At 34.3% G+C, this 16,902-nt stretch overlaps 1 protein-coding gene across 2 annotated transcripts in view; it reads left to right on the top strand.

The window, feature by feature from the left end:
• Window positions 1-1,507: 1,507 nt before the first annotated feature.
• The window catches only part of LOC109079144 (roquin-2-like), a 30,671-nt gene continuing 15,276 nt past the window's right edge, over window positions 1,508-16,902 (top strand). Inside the window, exons 1-8 of one of the 2 annotated variants that reach the window (XM_042764785.1) lie at window positions 1,508-1,759; window positions 6,349-6,652; window positions 10,638-10,755; window positions 11,894-12,127; window positions 13,453-13,628; window positions 13,984-14,184; window positions 15,469-15,601; window positions 15,682-15,800. In XM_042764785.1, the coding sequence (XP_042620719.1) occupies window positions 6,422-6,652; window positions 10,638-10,755; window positions 11,894-12,127; window positions 13,453-13,628; window positions 13,984-14,184; window positions 15,469-15,601; window positions 15,682-15,800 (1,212 nt within the window). In that variant the 5' untranslated portion in view covers window positions 1,508-1,759; window positions 6,349-6,421. Of the gene's footprint in view, window positions 1,760-3,745; window positions 4,024-6,348; window positions 6,653-10,637; window positions 10,756-11,893; window positions 12,128-13,452; window positions 13,629-13,983; window positions 14,185-15,468; window positions 15,602-15,681; window positions 15,801-16,902 lie in introns of those variants that run through there. The other variant, XM_042764786.1, reaches the window with a different exon arrangement.

The following is a 16,902-nucleotide window of genomic DNA, read 5'->3' as shown; positions in this document are numbered from 1 at the left end:
AAGTGAATAAATACATATTATACATGCCCTATATGCACTGTCTGTTCATGGCCAGATGGTGTCGTCAACGTCCTTATCAAAGATGTCTCTCTCACCTGGGCTTTACAGTAATACAAACACAAAGTGAGTGAATGTGTTCATATGATGACAGTCTGATGAGCAAACTGCGTGACTTTAAGTGAACATTTTTTTCTACTTTATTATTATTATTATTATTATTATTATTATTATTATTATTATTATATGGATATCCTAGAATGGATTCCATATTATTCTATAACTAGAAAGGTAATGCAAAATACATATAGGGCTGGGGGAGACCCTGTAGCAGGCCGTACACATATAAAAGACCATATTACTTTAGCCAGAATTTTATTAAATAATTTTGAATAGGCCTATTAAATATTTCATAACATTCATTTGCATCACGTTTCCCCAGTACTGTGCAGTATTTCATCTAAATTGTTTATGCCATGCTGCTCTGTATGAAAGGATGCACCTGCTACTGTAATCTAGTTCTCCATCAAATAGATCTCAACTCAACAATGAAGCAGGAACAGAAAGTCTAAGCTTGAATTCACACACATTTTAAAACATTCACTACGATTTACTAATCGAACCAGATTTCATAATATTTCCTATTTCACCAAGGTGCATGAACAAACAGATCCACACGATCAGCTATCGTTCAACTACAATAAAGCATCTCTGTCTCTTTAAAACACATGCAGCCTACGCCTCGAAAAGCGGCTTGTTCCGGCTTTGCCCCTTTACATCTTTATCCTTGCCCCCTACATGAAAATAGTACCCTGCACAATTATCAATTACAACATCGTCTGTGATATTCTGTTGAAAAAGCACAGTTTCAGGATCCAACCGAGTCATCTAAAGTTTAAACAAGAGCATCCACAGCTCAGTTCGGGATGCGAGCGTCCGCGGCGGAGTGATATCGAGTCTGCTGCTGGACGGATCTTTGAAGTTGCGAATCCTACTATGACGAAGGCTTGGCTAATGAATATTAATGAGGTACTTAGAAAGTTGCTTGGTAACTTTGGAGCTGGGAGTCGGAATGAATAATCATTATAAAACAACCACAAGTTGCTGTATTGAATAACCAATAACTACACCAAATGTAGTCGCATTATCTCAAGTATCATTTCATGAATCATTTCAAGTTACACGTTTCAGTAATATCCAGCAGCAGAATAGCTTACTGTAATAACTGAGTAAGAAAAACACTACAAAACTGTCACTTTAGGCATATTTACTTATATTTACTTTTAAAGTAATAATTTTTTTTTTTACCTCTAAGGTACAAATAAATACAATTAAGGGGTAAAAAGGTACAACAATCTCTTTTTGCTTTCCTAGGATGCCGCGCAAGTGACAGGCGAATGTTTGGCTCATGAATATTGATTAGGTTGCGCAGACGTCATGTTGTTGCCATCCAATGGCAGAGGCTTGGCTGTTTAATATCTAAACAGGCGTCTTCGTCATAGTAGTTTTCGTGTATTCGGTCATGGGAGTGTACCTGCTCATGCTCAACATGTCGCGCTGTCAGGGAACGCGCTCCCTAATCTCTGGAAATTACATGTATGATTTAATGTGATGTCCGGACGCAATAAAAAGGACGCTGAAAAATTCGGGAAAAAGAAGTTCGGCTCGGCTGTGAATAACGGAATGCGATGAAGAATTTGGTCTTGATGGCGAAGTGCACATAAACTATGGACGGTTATGATGATACTCTGTGTCGCCTACGGTAAGTGGAAGTCGCGCGACTTTGACAGTATTTGGGAAGTAAAATAGCTGGTGGTGTGGCGCGCGTGGCTAAAAAGATGTGCGCGAAATCATTATGCAACATCATCCCTATAATAAATACAATTATTTGTCAAACTTTTCTCCATGAAAATAAATAGCCAGGGAATGGACAGGGACGCGCGAGCAACAGCATATCGCGTTGCTTTATGTTTGTTGCACTGCTGGTTATTTGCGCGAGAATTTGGAGTAAGTTTATAGGTGCGCAGCTGTCAGTGAAGTTGCACAACACCATCCAGCACGACTGGCGCTCAAACAGACTTCCGCGACTTAAGAACAATTGATTATTCCACATTTCATTCATTCGATTAACCCAAAGTTTATGTTAGTGCTCATTTTACATGTATTCTAACCACGATGCTCGGATTTCTTCACATTTGAAAGACACATTACACAAAACGCAATATTTTCCGACAAAAGAAAAAACATTTAAGTAGTTTCAGTTTCATTATACACTGTAAAGAGTGTAAATGCATTCTTGTTGCTTTGATGAGGGGGTTTCTACCATAAAGGGGGTTTCTTCCTGATTCCATTCTTAAATCGCTGTAGTCTCACGCTCATTCAGACATATTAAATTATAAGGTTTTTTTTTTTTTTTTTTTTTTTTACTTGAATAAATCCAGTTAATTTAGTCGTTACCACATTTTTATGTTACCTGACAAAATACTTTATAGTCATTTACAGACATAACCAATATGGCAAGCAGCAGTCAGTGTGAAAGAAATAGCCTATTAAAAAATATTTCGTCAGGAGGCCGCAGGTAATGTAGCATGGAACGATTATGAACAAACGTTCTTCCAATAACGTTAACTATTTTTATTTTTCCTGAAATGTTGTAATTGGACGTTTATCTGACATTTTCTTAACGTTTGGAGAACATTCAAAAGTAATGTTCCCATAATGACTTCCAGAGAACATTCATAAATAACGTTTTCATAACGTTTCCAAACATTCTTTGAACATAGAACTTGTTGATATTCAGAACACAGCATGACTACAAGTTATTTATACAGTAATAACAGTGGTTGACATGTTAACAGAAGTTGAGAAATTGACCCATCACTTTGGTGTCCATGTTTTTATTATACTCCATATACAGTTTTGCCAAAGCAAATTAAATGTAAAGATTGCAGATTTCCTTTTGCTGTCTATTCGAATGTGTGTCTGTTGGGGCAAAATGGTGTATGAAGCAGACAGAGGAGATGTCTGGGATGACAAGGACAGGATGTTCCAACTTTGGGGTCACAGTGACCTAAAGATATACTCAAGCACACATTGGCACCCGTTACCCCTCAGCATTCCTAGGGTTCAGGTTCTGGGCCTGTCAAGGGACCAGGGTGCCAGGTGCACATTTTGTTGTTGAAATTGGTCATTTTTTATGTTTTGTCCTGAGTTGTTGTGTGTTTCTTATGGTGATGGTTGAGAAGTGAGAGGGTTGAAATAAATCTAAATATTTACGTGATATATACACTTCAGTGAAATATTTAGATGACAATTTAGAAAAGATGACAGCAGTGTAAAACGTCATGTATTAGCCTACTGTAAAAATAACTTTCATGATAGTGTTTATAGTAGCAAATATTTTCCTAACTTCAGAGTTTCTATTTTCTGCAGTGCCCTAGTCACATGGTCACAAGACAGTGAAGTGATTTCCTGTTTATGAGCGAGAAGTGATCTTTTGTATTTATTTTTTTTGTATTGCACCACGTTCCACACATGACGTGCTCAGTTCAAACAAACCCATTTAGCCTGTATTATTTCAGAACGCTTTATAACGTCACTGCTGCGTCATTTATTTGCCAACTCTACTTGATATGTAGTTATTTTGTGAAGCAACCTTTAAAAACGCTATGTTTGTAGTAATACATTTGTAATTTAATATATAAATTGTAACATCTATAACACGCACACGCTCGCACTGTACTGTATGTATCTATGTAAAGTGCGTTGATGATGAACACTCGCGTGATTCGCGTGGAGGAGTGAGCGTATAAAAATATCTGAATTCCCTCGCGAGTCGTGATGCTCCTCGTGACCATGAATCACGCCACGAAACCCATCTCCGCAACTATCTCCAAACCACACGAACACGTTTTGTCACACGCGTGAACCCAGCGACATTAAATTGGGCAGCAGCGTGGAAATATGACTCGCGCGAGCGGAATCGAGCGACGCTGTGGATGTTTCACGCGCGCGGTCTCTTACATGGTGCGTAGATGCATAAATGTTTCATGTGTATGTGCAGTTGCTTACTGTCTACTTCAGGTGTTACTTTTTTTCATCGTAGCCTATTTCTTTTATCAATGTTGCATTTGCTGAACTGTTTAAAATAGTATTTAAAACTAATGCCGTTAATATTCCATTGCTTCGTGTTTTATGATTTTATGCGCGTAAATGCAGTCTTACGTTAAGAAAAAACGTACACCTTTAAGTTTTAATATTATATATAATGGCTTTCTTTTACATGTAGGTTAAGATGTACTGAGATTAATTTTCATGACTTTACAAGAAATTAGGCTGGATTTTTTTGTTTGATGAACAAAACATACTGAAAGAGAGTATAGTGTCCACATGGCCAGAGGCATGAGCTCCTCCCTGACAAATGATTGATCTTAACAGCAGTGGGGGCCCTTGCATAACTTTGCATGACATGGTAGTTCTGTCAGGGTATGAAGTGTCACCGGAGCCTTTCCTGGAGAAACAGACATCAGTTGAGGGGTTCGGTCAGCAGGTGCTAGAGCAGCAGTTACATGGCAGCTGAAGCTCTGTGTGGTGTCCAAGTAGGGGAATGAATGATTTCTTTTACCGCTGTAATTTTGCACCTTTCGACAAGCGCCATCCATGAGGTGCTGACGAAGATAAAGTCAAATTTCAGCTGTCCTTTTGCTATGTTCCTCTCCTTGGCTTTTTGCTGGGGTTTGTGGAATGTGTTTAATGTGGGGTTTTAATCTACACTGTGTCAATGGCTGTTTCAGGCTTATTTGCTCCACCTTCTGTGCTACAGGAAGTCCCTGAAGAGCACAAATTCAGAAACAAATAAAGGGATCTAGAGAAAGCGTGAGGGAGGGTTGAGTGAATGGAGATGAGAAGAACATGAATGAGTCTGAGTGCAAGACAGTTTATTCCTAGAGCTGAGAGCTGATGGCGACAGCAAATGACATCAGAGGAGGAGGAATTGACAGAGAAAGTATTACTCTAAAGAAAATATGAGTGCCATGGTGTCTGGATGTCGCTGGTTGGTTGCTAATGGATTCTGGGTGGTTGCTAGGATGTTCTGAGGGGTTGCACGCAAAAACAAACAGCTCCACCTATGTAGTCTGATTCACAAACAAATGACTCTTATAGCTCAAATTAATTGGTTCTTTTAATATATCGAGCAACTGTCTATCACAAGTAAAAAAATTAAATGGTTCTCTTAATAATTCTAGCAACTGACACAAGTAAAAAAAAAAAACATGTTATATGCAAAAACAAACAGCACCACCTATGTAGTCTGATTCATGAAGAAATGACTCATTAGTCGAATTGGTTCTTTTAATGGATTAAGATACTGTCACTACAAAAAATAAAACAAATTGGTTCTCTTAATGAATCAAGCAACTGGCAGAAGTAAAAAAAAAAAAACATTACATGCAAAAACAAACATGATCAAGAAACAAACATTCATGAAGAAATGACTCTTATTAGTCAAATTAATTGATTCTTTTAATGAATCGAGCAACTGGCACAAGAAAAAAAAAATCACTTTACACACAAAACCAAACAGTAAAACCTATGTAGTCTGATTCATGAACAAATTACTCTTACAAGTCAAATTAATTGGTTCTTTTAATGAATTGAGTAACTGGCACAAGTGAAAAAAACGTTACATGCAAAAACAAACAGCTCCACCTATGTAGTCTGATTTACAAACAAACGACTCTAATAAGTTGAACGAATTGATTCTTTTAATGATTCACGCAATTGGCACAAGTAAAAAAATGAACAGTTTTTTTAATGAATCAAGCAACTGGCACAAGTAAAAAAACATGTTACATGCAAAAACAAACAGTGCCACCTATGTAGTCTGATTTACAAACAAACGACTCTAATAAGTCAAACGAATTGGTTCTTTTAATGAATCGAGCAAAAAGACCCTGCCTAACACATGTATCCGCACATTAATTTGTTGTTAACCTTGTTCTAATGTTAATGAATTTAGAGTTTTTTAAATAAACAACTGTGTTCCCAAGGTTAGTCATTTGCATAAAAAACCCTGCCCAAACCATCTCCATGTAAGGGCTTTCCACACAACCTTTCGCCACTCTTAGCAAACATATGAAACTCTCTAAAGTAGAGCTCTCGCCTGAGAACACACAGCAAGATTCTTGAGCAAGGCCAAGTACATGTGTTCAAAACCAGTTCAAATGCAATAAACTCTTTTAATGAATCATGATTTTTTTTTTTGTCTGAAAATCTTTATATGCAAATTTCATGCAATTTGTGCCTATGCATGATTAATGAATGGGACTCAATGTCTTCTTCTCTCCTCAGGTGGTTTTAAGGTGCCGGGGCGAGGCATCATGCGATCAACCTGAGCGTGATTGTTCCACCTGGAGGTTACAGGATGCCGGTGCAAGCAGCTCAGTGGACTGAGTTTCTATCCTGCCCCATCTGCTATAATGAGTTTGACGCCTGCAGCCACAAGCCCATCAGCCTGGGCTGCTCGCACACCGTCTGCAAGACCTGCCTGCACAAACTGCACCGCAAGGCCTGTCCTTTTGACCAGACGGCCATTAGCACTGACATTGATGTGCTGCCTGTCAACTGTGCCCTCCTGCAGCTGGTGGGGGTGCCGGTGAGTGGGGCATGCTGATATGCTGCTGACATGATTGCTTTTGATGTTTTGAATAACTCTGAATAAATCTAGTGTTGCTGTCGTTCTGGGGCTCGTTTCAATGAGGAGGTTCAACCAACTCTGAGTTGAAACTTGAACTCTGAGTTGACTTACCCTGAGATGGGATACTCAACATTTTCGGGTTCAGAACAGCCTAAGGTTCTGAACTAACTAATTGAGTTAGTTCAGTCAACTCTGAGTAGGTTGACTCTGAGTTTAGCGCATGCACCATGACTATGAGAAGCCATGATCAATGGAGGTCTGAAATTATGATTTGCACCAACAAAACAACGTCCTCATATTTCCGAGTCAATTCGTAACAAACATTTGACATAATAAGTAAATATCATTCAGTGTCTATTTCAGCGCACAGCAGCATTTTCCACATAGTTTAATGCTCTTTTCCCATAATCCAAACTGTTGCATTTCTTAATTAGAGTAATGAAATTAACATTTAACTTCTACTCGCAAAATAATGACAAACAGATGAAGAGGAGACGGCCAATCCAAGTGTTGGAAGAATATTAAAATCCAACAGGAGAAAGAATAACTGTTTCTTTTGTATTTGTAGGAGATAAAGATGACCAAATAAATGTAACAGCTGTGGTGGTGGTCACGGCTTATATCTCAAACTACCCTTCCATCTGCACCCTTCCATTCAGTAATCAGCTTTATTTTCGATGGGTTTGTGCTCAGGAAACTACACAAAAATTTTCATAAAGAGTGTGAGAGCGAGACACACTTTCTTTACCGCTCTGAATACAGCAGCCTTACTAATGTGCTCAGCAGCATCCCTAATGTTGAATAGAAAACTACCATTTAAAATGGTACTGCTCAAATAAATATGCATGTGGTATGGCAAAAATAAAAATCTAAATAATCCTCTCCCGATGTAAATGTAAATCCCTACGAATTAATGCAGCCTCCTCATCTACAGGAACCTTTGTAAAAGGACATGCCATTTTTGTCACTTTCACAGTGTCTGATGATGAAAATACGTGCAATGAATGAATGTACCTGCACTGCAAAAGAATTTAAGTTTTCACTTTACCTCCTTTCTGAAATGGGCCTCAGGGCTGTGAATCTCAAAACCCATTTTTTTGTTGTTTTATTGTCAGTGTCTTAACCTTACGTAAAGTCTTACAAGAAATTAATTAAAATATAAAGTACACTAACACAAGAAAAAAATGACAATAGCTGCTTAAAATGGTAATTGATATTTTTTGTCTCACAATTTTTATTTTGAAATTCTGAGAAAACTGAATTGTGAGATATGAACTTGCAGTTCTAAGAAAAAAGTCAGAATTGCAAGATATAAACACCTGCAATCTCCTGTTTACATCTCACAATTTGGAGTTTATAACTCAAAATTTTACACTTATTTCTCCCAGTTTTGAGTTTGTTTCCCAATTCTGACTTTTATCTCACAATCAGATTTTATATCTTAATTCTGAGTTTATATTTCTCAATTCTGGGTTTATATTTCTCAATTCTGAGTTTATCATACAATTCTAAGTTTATATTTCATAATTCTGAGTTTATTGTACAATTCTAAGTTTATATCTCTCAATTCTGAGTTTATCGTACAATTCTAAATTTATATCTTGCAATTCTAAGTTTATTCCTCGCAATTCTGAGTTTATCGTACAATTCTAAGTTTATATCTCGCAATTTCGTACAATTCTGAGTTTATATCTCACAAATCTGAGTTTATATCTTACAATTTTGAGTTTATTGTACAATTATAAGTTTATATCTTGCAATTTTGAGTTTATCGTAAAATTCTAAATTTATATCTTGCAATTCTGAGTTTATATCTTACAATGCTAAGTTTATATCTTACAATTCTGAGTTTATCGTACAATTCTGAGTTTATATCTTGCAGTTCTGAGTTTATCGTACAATTCTGAGTTTATATCTTACGATTCTGAGTTTATTGTACAATTCTGAGTTTATATCTTGCAGTTCTGAGTTTATCGTACAATTCTAAGTTTATATCTTGCAATTCTGAGTTTATATCTTACGATTCTGAGTTTATTGTACAATTCTGAGTTTATATCTTGCAATTCTGAGTTTATTGTACAATTCTGAGTTTATATCTTACGATTCTGAGTTTATTGTACAATTCTGAGTTTATATCTTGCAATTCTGAGTTTATATCTTACGATTCTGAGTTTATTGTACAATTCTAAGTTTATATCTTACGATTCTGAGTTTATTGTACATTTCTGAGTTTATATCTTGCAATTCTGAGTTTATATCTTACGATTCTGAGTTTATTGTACAATTCTGAGTTTATATCTTACGATTCTGAGTTTATTGTACATTTCTGAGTTTATATCTTGCAATTCTGAGTTTATATCTTACGATTCTGAGTTTATTGTACAATGCTAAGTTTATATCTTACAATTCTGAGTTTATATCTTACGATTCTGAGTTTATTGTACAATGCTAAGTTTATATCTTACAATTCTGAGTTTATATCTTACAATGCTGAGTTTGTATCTCGCAATTAAAAATTAAAAATAAAGGTAACTGCGAGTTTATACCTCAATTCTGACTTTTCTTCTGAGATCTGCAAGAAAAAAGAATATTTGATATAAAAAGTCCAAACTGTGAGAAAGCTATTATCATAACATAAAACAAAAATTATTTACCATAAATTTTCTTATGTAATGTAAATTATTAAATTTAATGAACTTTTTGGTGTCTTATCATGATTCCCAATTATTATTTTATATATATATATATATATATATATATATATATATATATATATATATATATATATATATATATATATATATATATACAGTACAGACCAAAAGTTTGGAAACATTACTATTTTTTAATGTTTTTGAAAGAAGTTTCTTCTGCTCATCAAGCCTGCATTTATTTGATCAAAAAATACAGAAAAAACAGTAATATTGTGAAATATTATTTAAAACTTAAAATAATAGTTTTCTATTTGAATATACTTTAAAAAAAATAATTTATTCCTGTGATGCAAAGCTGAATTTTCAGCACCATTACTCCAGCCTTCAGTGTCACATGTAACATCCAGTCTATCACATGATCATTTAGAAATGATTCTAATATTCTGATTGATTATGAGTGTTGGAAACAGTTCTGCTGTCTAATATATTTGATGAATAAAAGGTTAAAAAGAACTGCATTTATTCAAAATAAAAAATATTTTCTAATAATATATATTCTAATAATATATTTTCTTTACTATCACTTTTTTATCAATTTAACACATCCTTGCTGAATAAAAGTATTGATTTTATTTAAAGAAAAAAGAAAAAAAAAAAAATTACTGACCCCAAATTACTGACCAGTAGTGTATATTGTTATTACAAAATATTTATATTTTACAAAAAATAGCTTCTTTTTTTTTTTTTTTACTTTTTATTCATCAAAGTATCCTAAAAAAGCATCACATGTTCTGAAAAAATATTAAGCAGCAGAACTGTTTCCAACTTTGATAATGAATTATCATATTAGAATGATTTCTAAAGGGAGCATGTGATAATGATCCTAAAAATTCAGCTTTGCATCACAGAAATAAATGATAATTTAAAGTATAATAAATTTAAAAACAATTATTTTAAATTGTAATAATATATCACAATATTACATTTTTTTTTCTGTATTTTTGATCAAATAAATGCAGGCTTGATGAGCAGAAGAAACTTCTTTCAAAAAACATTAAAAATAGTAATGTTTCCAAACTTTTGGTCTGTACTGTATATATATATATATATATATATATATTGTTTCGGGTTATGTAATAATTTTCTTCCTCTAATATTTTCATTTTTCTTCACTCCAGATAGGTAATTTCCACCAGTGACCATTATGTTGTTTAACATTGACGTCACAATGTCATAAATAGAACTCTTCTGGTGGTGTTTCAAATCTGCCAATGGTTGTTTTTCTGCAGGTTCTGGAGGGAGAGAATGTGAGTGTGGGCAGTGTTGAAGACACGAGACATTATGAAGTGTGCAGGATCTGTGTGGAGGAGCTGGCGCTGTATCTCAGACCAATCAGTGGAGGAAAAGGTGAGTGTGTAAAGAAAGTGATACATGTGGATCAACAACAAAGCCTGTGAGTGCTGCATTATTGTTTAGGCTTGCGGCTGAATGAGCTCACGTTTGAATAGTGCAACATTTCCTGTTGTTCAGTGGGTATGTGTGCTTTATCTGTTTGTGGTTGGAGATGTTTGCGTCAGTGGGAAAAAAAAAACATAAAAACACTGAAACCCAAACGCCACTTCAGAAACAAGAGAAAAACATGCAGGTATTTTATATGCAATACATGCAATGAAATACACTGAAAAACTAAATGTTTACAATATACATTAATGTTTAGTAATGTTTATTAAAAGTAAAATGAAAGAAATAAGCACATTATAACCTACCCAGTGCATTTTCGTACATTATTGCATATCAGGTGCTGGTGTTACTTATTATTAAAGGAATAATTCCCCACTGTGTTGAACACGAGAACGGCTCTTTGTAGGCCAATAAAACACTTGGTCTCCATGAGCAATAAAGCTTCTGGCCATTCGTGGACTCAGCTGCTGTGAGCGGTGTTTCAGGACTCAATTGACTATTTTATTGAAGTAACAATAAAAGTTACTCCTCACAACGGACTTGTGGAACGCTGAAGGCTAAAGCTCTTAAACTCCTCATTGAGCTTTGAGCTCATAACAGAGCTCCTCTGCTAAACCTCCACGATTACGCTGGATGACCATGATTTCACCAAGTACAACATGTTCCTGGATCAACATCCTTGTTGATACTGGAGTAGGGAGTAGGGAGTAGGGATTGAGTTTAGTCTATATTTCTGTAACATGTCTTACTTGGCAAAATCAGGGTGACCTATTGTGCTGTGGTGTAGCCATAAGACTCATGAGACTTTTACCCTCATGATGGAAGTAGGATCAGTAGTAGATTTTGTGTATTATTAGGTGAACTGTGGGAAAAACTAAATGACAGGCCATTTAAAGGCATTAAGGATAATTTGTCTTTAGACCAATATTCATTGTAATATATTTAATATAAAAAATATAATATATATCTATATATCTATAGCTATATTTATACCTATATATCTATATATCTATGTGTGTGTTTGTGTGTGTGTATATATATACATATATATAAATGTAAGCATGCATTTTCCTCTCCCACACAGGTGTATTGACCCTCAGTCAGAGCACGCTCAGTAGGCCCATGCAGAGGAAGCTGGTGACCCTGGTGAACTGCCAGCTGGTTGAGGAGGAGGGGCGAATGCGTGCGGTCCGGGCGTGCAGATCTCTGGGTGAGCGCACCGTCACTGAACTGATCCTGCAGCACCAGAACCCACAGCAGCTCTCCGCCAACTTATGGGCTGCTGTGCGGGCACGCGGCTGTCAGTTTCTAGGACCGGGTGAGTTCCATACACATGTGTTGTAACATTTCTTTGCACTGCTTCATTTTATTATTCAGTATTAAGGATATATACCTGGTTATTTTCGCATATTTTTTGTTTATCTACAACTTCAATTTATGTCATTACCAAAAAAATGTAATCTGATTGCTTTCATCTGAAAGAGGATGCTAAGAAGAAGGAAAGTGATGTGACATAAAGGAGCAGGGTTCTGGAATTATATCTGTAACACATGACCAGAAGCTTTGGAAAAGTTCATTTTATTATTCAGTATTAAGGATATATAGTTCCACTTCAAAAGGACAATAAGATGACTTTACAGCTACATTTTGTGCTGAGTTCATATTTCTTCTTTTAAAAGTGTCATCTGTTTTTCAAAGGCCAATGCTGATAGTGATATCTAGAGAGCAGGGAATAATGCAGATAACACATAATAAAAAATGTAATGACCGTGAATGAGAGTTACACAACTTGGAAAAAAGAAAGAGTTTATTATTCATTGACAAGTCTGTCGGTAGATTAGTAAACTAAGGAGAGCAATGTTTATGTTCCCCTGGACATTAGGATAAACAAACAAAATATATTTTTATTAAATATATTTTGTAGTTTTATTAGTTTTTATTTTATATGATTTTTTTTTAAATAATATAATATATAAAATACCATTCAGAAATTTGAAGTCTGAAAGATTTTTTTTTATTTTTAAAGAAATGAATGCTTTTATTTGTCAAGGATGCATCAAATTGATCAAAAGTGACAGTAAAGATATTTATAATGTTTCCAAAATATTTCTATTTCAAATAAATGCTGTTCTTTTGAAAGTTCTATTAATCAAAGAATGCAAAAAAAAAAAAAAAACATTTATAATGTTTAAGAATGCAAAAAAAAAAAAAAAACATTTATAAATTTTTAAAAAAAAAATTATGGTTCCAACATTGATAATAATAAAAAATGTTTCTTGATTTTGTATTTTTTACAAATTATTTTATTTAGTATTTTGTTTGAAAATTGCAATTTATTTTATTTTAGGTTATGATATCATTAATCAGATAATGTTGTCACTATTTGCAAGTTGTAAATAATCTGAAATATTCCTTTAATGCATGTAAAGGGAATATCCAAAAGTGTGTTTGTGCTTGGCTGTCAATGATGATTACTCATAGGGCAGATTCTGACTGGGAAAACACTGGTTTTCTCATCTGATCTCATTTGAGTTTTCTAGTCTGAGAACATCCAGAGCATAAATCCGTTGGTCTGACGCGACCAAGCACACAATGATCCATCTCAACACTAACTATATGTCTCTGTCTGTATATATATGGCAGCCATGCAGGAAGACGGTCTGAAGCTGGTGCTGCTGGCTCTGGAGGACGGCTCTGCTCTCTCGCGGAAGGTTTTGGTGCTGTTTGTGGTGCAGAAACTGGAAGCGCGCTTCCCTCAGGCGTCTAAAACCAGCATCGGTCATGTAGTTCAGCTGCTGTACCGCGCCTCCTGCTTTAAGGTCAGAGCTAAAACCAGCTTCACGCAGCAAATGCGCTAAAACCGCTGATCACTTAACAGCTATTAGGCTCAGTACTCCATCAATGTCGACTAGTCAGGAAAAGAGTTATCTGATGTGTTAAGCCTGCTGTAACATGATATTATGTGGATATAAAGTGCTTGGCGATGGGAATATCTAATAAACTCTTGATAATGCATCCAGACTGCTTGATATTTGTATATGAGCAGGAGCTTGATTTACTGTGGCACCTTATGAAATCAGTCAGCTTAATGAGATCATTTACATCAGACGTCAATCAGCAGTGGTAACTATGGGGGCCTGTGCTAAATTAATATTTTTCTTTATCTCTTTTCAGGTGACCAAACGTGATGAAGACTCCTCACTCATGCAGCTCAAAGAGGAGTTTCGCACGTATGAAGCCCTGCGCCGCGAGCACGACACTCAGATCGTTCACATCGCCATGGAAGCAGGACTGCGTATCTCACCGGAGCAGTGGTCGTCGCTGCTGTACGGGGATCTCATGCACAAATCTCACATGCAGTCAATCATAGACAAGGTACCACTTGTATACTGCATAAATCATTAAAATGATAATAAATATAATATCATGTATTAAATATAATATATTATAATCACATAATAATGTAAAGATTAATACACTACTGGTCAATATTTTAATAACAATGATAATACGATTTTTGAATGCTCTCATACTCACCATGTAGGCATTTATTTACTAAAAAAAATTTTTTTTAAAGTAAGTTATGTTTATATATATATATATATATATATATATATATACATAGATACATACACATATATACACATATATACATATATATACAGTACAGGTCAAAAGTTTGGAAACATTACTATTTTTAATGTTTTTGAAAGACGTCTCTTCTGCTCATCAAGCCTGCATTTATTTGATCAAAAATACAGAAAAAAATTTTAATATTGTGATATATTATTACAATTTAAAATAATTATATATATATACACACACACACACACACACACACACACACACTTTATATTCTTATATTTATATAAACTAATAATATTTCACTATATATATATATATATATATATATATATATATATATATATAGTGAAATATTGTTACAGTTTAAAATAACTTATATTGTTTTTATATATTTTAAATTGTCATTTATTCCTGTGTTGGCACAGTTGAAATTTTCAGTGTTGAAAAAAATAAGTTTTTGCTGCTTAATATTTTGCAGAAACTGATCATTCTTTAATATTCTTTGATTAAAAAAGCAATGTGAATAAAAAAAAATTTTAAAAAGCAATTTATTGCATTCCTGCTGAATAAAAGTATTAATTTCTTTTAAACCAAACTTTTGAATGGCATTGTATCAAGGCTTCCACAAAAATATGAAGCAGCACACCTGTTTTCAATAGAGATAATGGTAAGAAATCTTTCTTGAGCAGCAAATCATATTAAATCATATTCGAATGATTTCTGAAGGATCATGTGACACTGAAGACTGAAGTAATGATTCTGAAAATTCAGCTTTGCATCACAGCAATAATTTAATTTTACAATATATTGACATAAAAACTGTTATTTGAAAATATAATAATATTTCACAAAATTATGTTTTACTGTATTTTTTGTCAAATAAATGCAGCCCTGGTGAGCATAAGAGACTTCTTTCCAAAAAAAATCTAAAAATCTTAATTAATCCAAACTTTTGACTATTAGTATAAAATATAGTAAAGCAAATATGTATAGATTTTTGTTGAATGTGTTTGGCGTTTTTGTCTCTCTGCTACAAATCTGAATGCATTGGTCCTTTCCACCCCATCGCCACAGCTTCAATCCCCAGAATCCTTTGCAAAGAGTGTGCAGGAGCTCACCATAATCCTGCAGAGAACAGGAGACCCAGCCAACCTCACCAGCCTCAGAGCTCCTCTCGAGCGGCTGGCCGGCATCGACCACAACCCTGGTGAGGACGCGCACTCACACTTCCACAGGGATGCAGACACAATCAGATTACATAGCAATAACCTGTGTGTGTGTGTGTAGATGCGGCCGCTCCATCCTGGGCAGAGCTGGAGAGTGTGTTATTGGCTGTGAAGGTTGTTGTCCATGGGCTGGTGGAATTCATCCAGAACTTCAGCAAAAAGAGCAATGAAAGCCCCCAGGTACAGCACACGCTCTCACTACACTGCTTCAGGATGTATTCTCCTGATTACATTCATATCATATCACTTTGAGAACAGCTGCCCGAAATACAAATGTCAATTTTATCAACAATAGTCAACCATGAATGTTGTTTTGACACTGTTTAATGAAATTTTTGGCAGATATACCTGTCAGTCTTCTTCTGATAGCTGAAAGAGTCACATCACTTTCACTTTTCACTTTAATATATCTTTAAGTTATAGCACAAAAAGCATGAACGATCATCAGAGGGTTGGTTAAAAAATAGAACGAAGCTTATCAAAATGAAATAATCTGTTATATAATTGGCCAATTTTTTATTTTATTTTTGCAGGAAGACATACAATAGCAGATTTTTTTAAAGAACTTGTCATCTTATGTTATGAAAGTTATCCAGTGTTCTTCTTATGTCAGTCGATAAACTTTAAATATGTAATTAAACATATTCACAATATATATTTAATAGTAATTAATAATATTTATAAAATTAATTTATAAATATAATTAAAACAGTTCTAATATATGTGTGTGTTTTGAAAAATTATCTTATAAATTGATAAATAAATGTTTTCTATTTAAATGCATTTTAAAATGTAATTGATTCCTGTGATCAAAGCTGAATTTGCAGCATCATTACTCCAGTCTTCAGTGTCACATGATCCTTCAGAAATCAAGAAACATTTCTTATTTATTTCTTATCATGAATGGTGAAAACAGTTGTGCTGATCTGATAAATAGACAAAAAAAAAACTATTTATTTGAAATAGAAATCTTAGTTTTGTCACATTATAAATGCCTTTACTCTCACTTTTGATCAATATAATGTGTCCTTGCTGAACAAAAGTATTCATTTATGAAAATAAAAGCCTGATAGACCCTTAACCTTTTTTACAGAAGTAGCATATGTATATAATATTGTATATATATTTATATTTATTTATAATTAATTGAAATATCTTACTTGTTTTAAAAATGCTTTCACTATTAATGTATTATTTCATGTATATTTAAATAAAAAAAAAAAAAAATTAACATTAAATTATTATACACGGTTTGGTGTACAAACATCATTATTATATAATT

Source organism: Cyprinus carpio, chromosome A10 (assembly GCF_018340385.1).
Source record: "Cyprinus carpio isolate SPL01 chromosome A10, ASM1834038v1, whole genome shotgun sequence".
NCBI lineage: Eukaryota > Metazoa > Chordata > Actinopteri > Cypriniformes > Cyprinidae > Cyprinus > Cyprinus carpio.
The sequence above is the reverse complement of the archived record's forward strand: the minus strand, read 5'-3'. Positions and strand labels throughout refer to the sequence as shown.